The sequence below is a fragment of the Lithobates pipiens genome, unplaced genomic scaffold (assembly GCF_037356315.1).
Source record: "Lithobates pipiens isolate NorthernLeopardFrog02 unplaced genomic scaffold, aLitPip1_a1.2 Scaffold_19, whole genome shotgun sequence".
NCBI lineage: Eukaryota > Metazoa > Chordata > Amphibia > Anura > Ranidae > Lithobates > Lithobates pipiens.
The window spans coordinates 170,778,390-170,784,441 of record NW_027507764.1 but is presented as its reverse complement, the minus strand read 5'-3'; the positions used below and the strand labels follow the sequence as shown (position 1 = coordinate 170,784,441).

The following is a 6,052-nucleotide window of genomic DNA, read 5'->3' as shown; positions in this document are numbered from 1 at the left end:
ATTGTAATAGTACTTTTTAGCATTAAGGCCATTATTGCACAGCACTGCATTCGCTTTGTTATTTTTATATGGATTATTTCTTACTCGATTTTGTTTTCAGTCATTTAAGCTGAGCGTTTGAACTGTATCAGACTCAACTACCTTACCAAGAGCCAAGTATCAGCCACCCATCTCTGGCACTCCCCCCACTGGCCTCCGATTGCAGAGCAAAAGAAAATTAAGAGTACTAACATCATTATATAAAGCCATTCATTCACAACTCTGCCCTGAGCTACATCACTAGTCTGGGCTCAAAGAATCCCTTAAACCTCTCCACTCCTCCCAAACTAGTCTCTACCACCCTCTGGAACTCTCTACCTCAACCTGTCTAGCCATCTCCTACTCTGGCCACCTTTAAATGATCTCTGAAAAATCATCTCTACAGATAAGCCTAATCCGCCTCTACCTAACAAATTAACTTTTAATTATTTTATCAGCTCATCCCTCAGAGTTATTACATTTTGTACCACTTGCCCCATCATATAACATTGTAAGCTCTTATGAGCAGGGCCCCCTAACCCTTCTGTATTTTATTGTATTGGAACTGTACTGTCTCCCTTTATATTATAAACCAAACTGTTGGTGCTATATAAATCCTGTATTATAAAAAAAATAAATAATAGTAATAGCCAAACAAAAAGGTTCTACAAGTGGCATGACATCACCATGCCTGTAGTTAACATATTCCGTCATGCTTCAGTGCTCCTTTAGAATATCAGGGGTATACTTGGAGGCTGAATTACTGTTGCAAACTTAGCCATGTGCATGCTTCTCCGTGATGACTTATCTGTCTAGCCCAATTTCCTGTATTCTCCTAGGAGAGCAGATGGTTTCTAATGAAGACAATGAGCACATTTTATAGCTTCTGTTCAGACACCAGGAGATGTAAACAAACACCTCACAATAGGTAACTAAAATTTGATTTCTTGCCTAGTTTTTTTTTTGCTGGGAAATAGAGACATTAGGCAATCACCTGGTTTTGCCGTAATTTAGCAGTTCTGTACAATGATTAGAATGTTTGCCATCAAGTTTAGCTCTTGTGGACAAGGTCTGTTGCTCCGATTCGACTTCTGGCTGATAGCTTATTGCTTCTTTAAGGTAGAACTAGAGTGCAGGTGTTTGCTGTAGACATTCAGCTTATAACCATGCATGTTTTGATAAAAATAGCCTCTTGGGACAGGGGTCCCTAACCCCCAGGCCGTGGACCGCTACCAGTCCATGGCCTCTGTCAGACACTGGACTGCTTCCGGAAGCAAAGACTGTTTGTTTCCAGATAGGCTTGCCCCTTGCATCATCACTTCCTGTCCTTCCGTGATTGAGCTGTGTCTGCCTCCTAGATCGGCCGCATATTCGATCTTCATAGGAGAACCCCAACGTTAACTGCGCATGTGCTGATTGCAGGGTTCCTATGTCTTGAGAATCTTATGTCTGCTGATTTATCATCTGGCTGAGGCAGTAGTGCTGATGCTGCATCTGGTGGAAAGCAAAGGTGGCAAGTGACACGCTACATCTGGTGGCAGGCAAAGGTGGCAAGTGACATGCTACATCTGGTGGCAGGCAAAGGTGGCAAGTGACACACTACATCTGGTGGCAGGCAATGGTGGCAAGTGACACGCTACATCTGGTGGCAGGCAATGGTGGAAAGTGGCACTCGGGGGCTCCCACTAGCTCTGCATTATGTTTGAACAATTTTATAATATATTATAATAGAAATAATGCACTTCAATCATCCCGACACCTTATCAACCATGGTGTCAGGATGATTGAAACGCTAACACCAGCCATTCCTCCAACAAATCAAATCCCGCCACCCCACACACTTTTTTTCTATCTGTCATCTGTTTATATACGAGACATTCATAGCAGTCCAAACGTTTTAAAGTAAAGGCACAAAGTCCCACAAGGCCAAAAATGCAACATAATGCATAAAAGGTTTTTCATCGTAAAAAATAAAACCTAAATGCCCAGCAACCGAGGCAACTCACTGCCTGCAGAGGGCAGCTTGTGAGATTGTCAGCAGCCATTCTAAGCTGCACAGGAAGAAATAATTTTCATATAATTCTGCATCCCCTGAAATACTGAAATGCAATCATGACTAACTATTGACATGATAACCATGCCTTTTATAATTATGCATTTGTGTGTTCTTTTCACTAGTATTTTTTAAACTCCCTACTACATTCTACAGCAATTTGAATACCTGCCAATGCTGGTTGTGCTGGGTTTCTGACCCCCTAAAATACATCTTCACAATGCGATATCTATTTTTAGCTACGTTTGGAAGTTTGTGCATATTAACAGTTAATCCCCTTTCACACGAGACACCCAATCGGGTTCAGCTGTTTGTTTTTCAGCTGGATCTGATCGGACCTCCATTCTCCGATATGGAGATGGAGGTACAGTGAGCAAAAAAAGTATTTCATCCCCTGCTTATTTTATACATTTGCCCACTGACAAAGAAATGATCAGTCTATAATGTTAATGGTAGGTTTATTTTAACAGTGAGACAGAACCAAAAAATCCAGATTTTTTTTCCAAAAAAGTTATAAATTGATTTGCATTTTAATGAGTATTTGACCCCTTCGCAAAACATGACTTACTGAATACTAGGTGGCAAAACCCCTGTTAAAAATCACAGAGGTCAGACTTTTCCTGTAGTTGGCCAGCAGGTTTGCACACATCTCAGGAGGGATTTTGTCCCACGAATCTTTGCAGATCCTCTCCAAGTCATTGAGCTTTTGAGGCTGACGTTTGGCAACTCCAACCTTTAGCTCCCTCAACATATTTTCTATGGGATTAAGGTCTGGGGACTTGGTAGGCTACCCCAAGACCTTTGTTGCCCTGGTCCTGTGTTTTGAGTCATCGTCACGCTGGAATACCCATCCATCCACCCTTGGGTTCTCACCAAAGACTTTACGGTACATGGCCCCCTGTCCATTGTCCCTTTGATGCATTGAAGTTGTCCTGTCCCCTTAGCAGAAAAAAAACCCCTAAAGTATAATGTTTGATGGTGGGGATGGTGTTCTTGAGGTCATAGGCAGCATTCGGTGGGGATGGTGTTCTTGAGGTCATAGGCAGCATTCCTTTTCCAAACACAGAGTTGAGTTGATGCCAAAGAGCTTGATTTTGGTCTCATCTGACCACAACACTTTCACCCAGTTCTCCTCTGAATCATTCAGATGTTCATTAGAAAACTTCAGACAGGCCTGTACATGTGCTCTCTTGAGCAGGGGGAATTTGTGGCCGCTGCAGGATTTCAGTCCTTCACGGTGTTGTGCGATACCAATTGTTTTCTTGGCGACTATTGCCCCAGCTGCCTTGAGATTATTGACAAAATCCTCCTGAGTTCTGGGCCGATTCCTCACGATCATTGAAACTCCACGAGATGAGATCCTGCATGGAGGCCCAGACCAAGAGAGACTGGCAGTTATTTGGTGTTTTTCATTTGAGAATAATCCCACCAACTGTTGTCACCCGCTCACCAAACTGCTTGGTGATGGTCTTGTAGCCCATGCTAGCCTTGTGTAGGTCTACAATATTTTCCCCGACATCCTTGGACAGCTCTTTGGTCTTGGCCATGGTGGACATCTTAGAATCTGATTGATTCTGCAGACAGGTATCTTTTATACAGATAAGCTGAGATTAGGAGCACTCCCTTTTTCTAGAGTGCTCCTAATCTCAGCTCTTTACCTATATAGAAGACACCTGGGAGCCAGAAATATTGCCAATTGATAAGGGATCAAATATTTATTTCACTCAGAATGCAAATCAATTGATAACTTTATTGAAATGCGTTTTCCTGGATATTTTTTGTTATTCTGTCTCTCAATGTTAAAATAATCCTACCAGTAAAGCTATAGACCAGTGATAGCGAACCTTGGCACCCCAGATGTTTTGGAACTACGTTTCCCATGATGCTCATGCACTCTGCAGTGTAGTTGAGCATCATGGGTTATGTAATTCCAAAACATCTGGGGTGCCAAGGTTCGCCATCACTGCTATAGACTAATCATTTCTTCGTCAGTGGGCATACGCACAAAATCAGCAGGTGAACAAGTACTTTTTTCCCTCGCTGTAAATGGACTTGTGTCTGTTTACATTCGGCTACCTTCGGGTCCTATCTGATCTGGCAAAAAAAGAAAAAAAAAAAAAAAAAAAAAACAGGTCGCCAGATCGGATGGCAGCCAGGTGTAAATGGGCAGTCAGTTTGATTACATCTGGTTGCCCATAGAGCACAGCAGGCTGTGTCTGCTCTGCATAAGACATGTCATCTGCCTGCTTCGCTCAGCAGACAGAGCCCCTGCTGAGCAAAAACAAATCTGGCCGACGTGAAAGGGGCCATAGACTTGAGGTCCATTTAAATATTATTTTGTAGTAATTCTATTGTGATATGGACATCTCCAGAACCGGTTAGACAACGTTTTCACTTACAGATAAGTTAGCTTACTGGATACATGAACACATAGCAAACATGACCACATGTATTAGGGACTCATGCTCCTGCACTTGAAAATATTTATTTTCCCTATTAGTGTTCCTGTCACTCACTAAAAATATACACCATACACTTTAAACTGTATAGAATTAGTTTCTCTGATTTCTTCATTACAGCAAAAAAAAAAAAATAGATTAAAATTCTGTGTTATTTCTGAGCTCTTTTGTAGATCATCAAAATGATGGCCAACAGAAGACTGGGACCAGAGTGATAAAACTCATGTACTCATCCCCTGCAATGTTTATATTACCGATTATTCATTATGCAAGGAGGGATTAAAAAATAGACCAGGAGAAAACATTGCTCAGTTACGTCTGGACTAAATCCATGTTCATAAAACCACATTCCTCAGAATATCATAAAAAAAGCCAATCTAGATCACAAAAAGTCCAATATGCCATTTATTGATGTATTGGTTAAATTGTGCTGTTCTGCCACATCTGTCCAATGGCAGACATGCATCATTTTCTTTGCACTGTGGTGAAAGCTGGCATCTGAATTGGTTGCATTGGCTGATGGATGGGCTGGAATAATGGCTTTTTTCGGAGATCCGACATCATTTTGATTGACGGCAGAAGCTGATTTCTTTTGATAATCTGCAAGGCCAGCTGGGTGTTGCCTGTAACAGAAGATCAGAGTACTTCGTAAATGGTTCAGTTCAATACAAACCAATATGTGTACAATGAGTCCTCCTGCCAGAGTGTTCTATGCAAATTAGCTGTTCTCTCCAGGGACCCCAAATCACAAAGACCACTGCTGCAGGTGTTTTAAAGTGTATTTATGTAGAGCTTGAAAGCTTTTAATATGAGGCAAACCGTGTGCAGCTGCATGTTGATAATAAACTGTGTATGTGTAGACTAAACACTCATTTACAAATTCCCCAAAACTCTGTTGCCTTAACCATAATCCCAATAATAAGGTTCAGAAATAAATCTATAACATTTACTGTTAGTTTCTTGGTGGCTATGACCACAACTCTGGATCCGAACTACAAATTGACGTTTAAAAATCCAACAGTCCTGTCAATAAAGGAGGTTAAAAAAACACCCTCCTTGGAAGATTCATAAGAAATGTACCTTATATACAGTACTGAAAAATGTGTGTCATTATTAGTGCAAAACTAATCTATTTCACAGTAGCGCAAACTACCACATATTAGTGCTAGAGTTCATATATGTATATACAAGGTGAAATCAGATTCAAGTAAAAAAATAAAATCTAAAAAGAGATTATATAAATATATATATATATATATATATATATATATATATATATATATATATATATATATATATATACACACATATATATATATATCTATATCTCGTTTCCCCTAAAATAAGACCTAGTGTGATTGTCGGTGATAGCTGCAATAAAAGCCCTACCCCCCAAATAAGCCCTAGTTAAAGTCCTTGTAGGTCTTCTTTTCAGGGTAGGGCTTATTTTTGAGGAAACAGAGTAGGGCTTATTTGGGTGGTAGGGCTTATATTGCAGCCAACACCGACAATCACGCTAGGT

At 40.6% G+C, this 6,052-nt stretch overlaps 1 protein-coding gene across 3 annotated transcripts in view; it reads right to left on the bottom strand.

The window, feature by feature from the left end:
* Window positions 1-4,917: 4,917 nt before the first annotated feature.
* CNOT10 (CCR4-NOT transcription complex subunit 10) overlaps window positions 4,918-6,052 on the bottom strand; it is a 192,788-nt gene continuing 191,653 nt past the window's right edge. For all 3 annotated transcript variants that reach the window (XM_077491467.1, XM_077491468.1, XM_077491469.1), the window contains one exon: window positions 4,918-5,153. In XM_077491467.1, coding sequence (XP_077347593.1) covers window positions 4,996-5,153 — 158 coding nt within the window. In that variant the 3' untranslated portion in view covers window positions 4,918-4,995. The remainder of the gene's footprint in view (window positions 5,154-6,052) is intronic.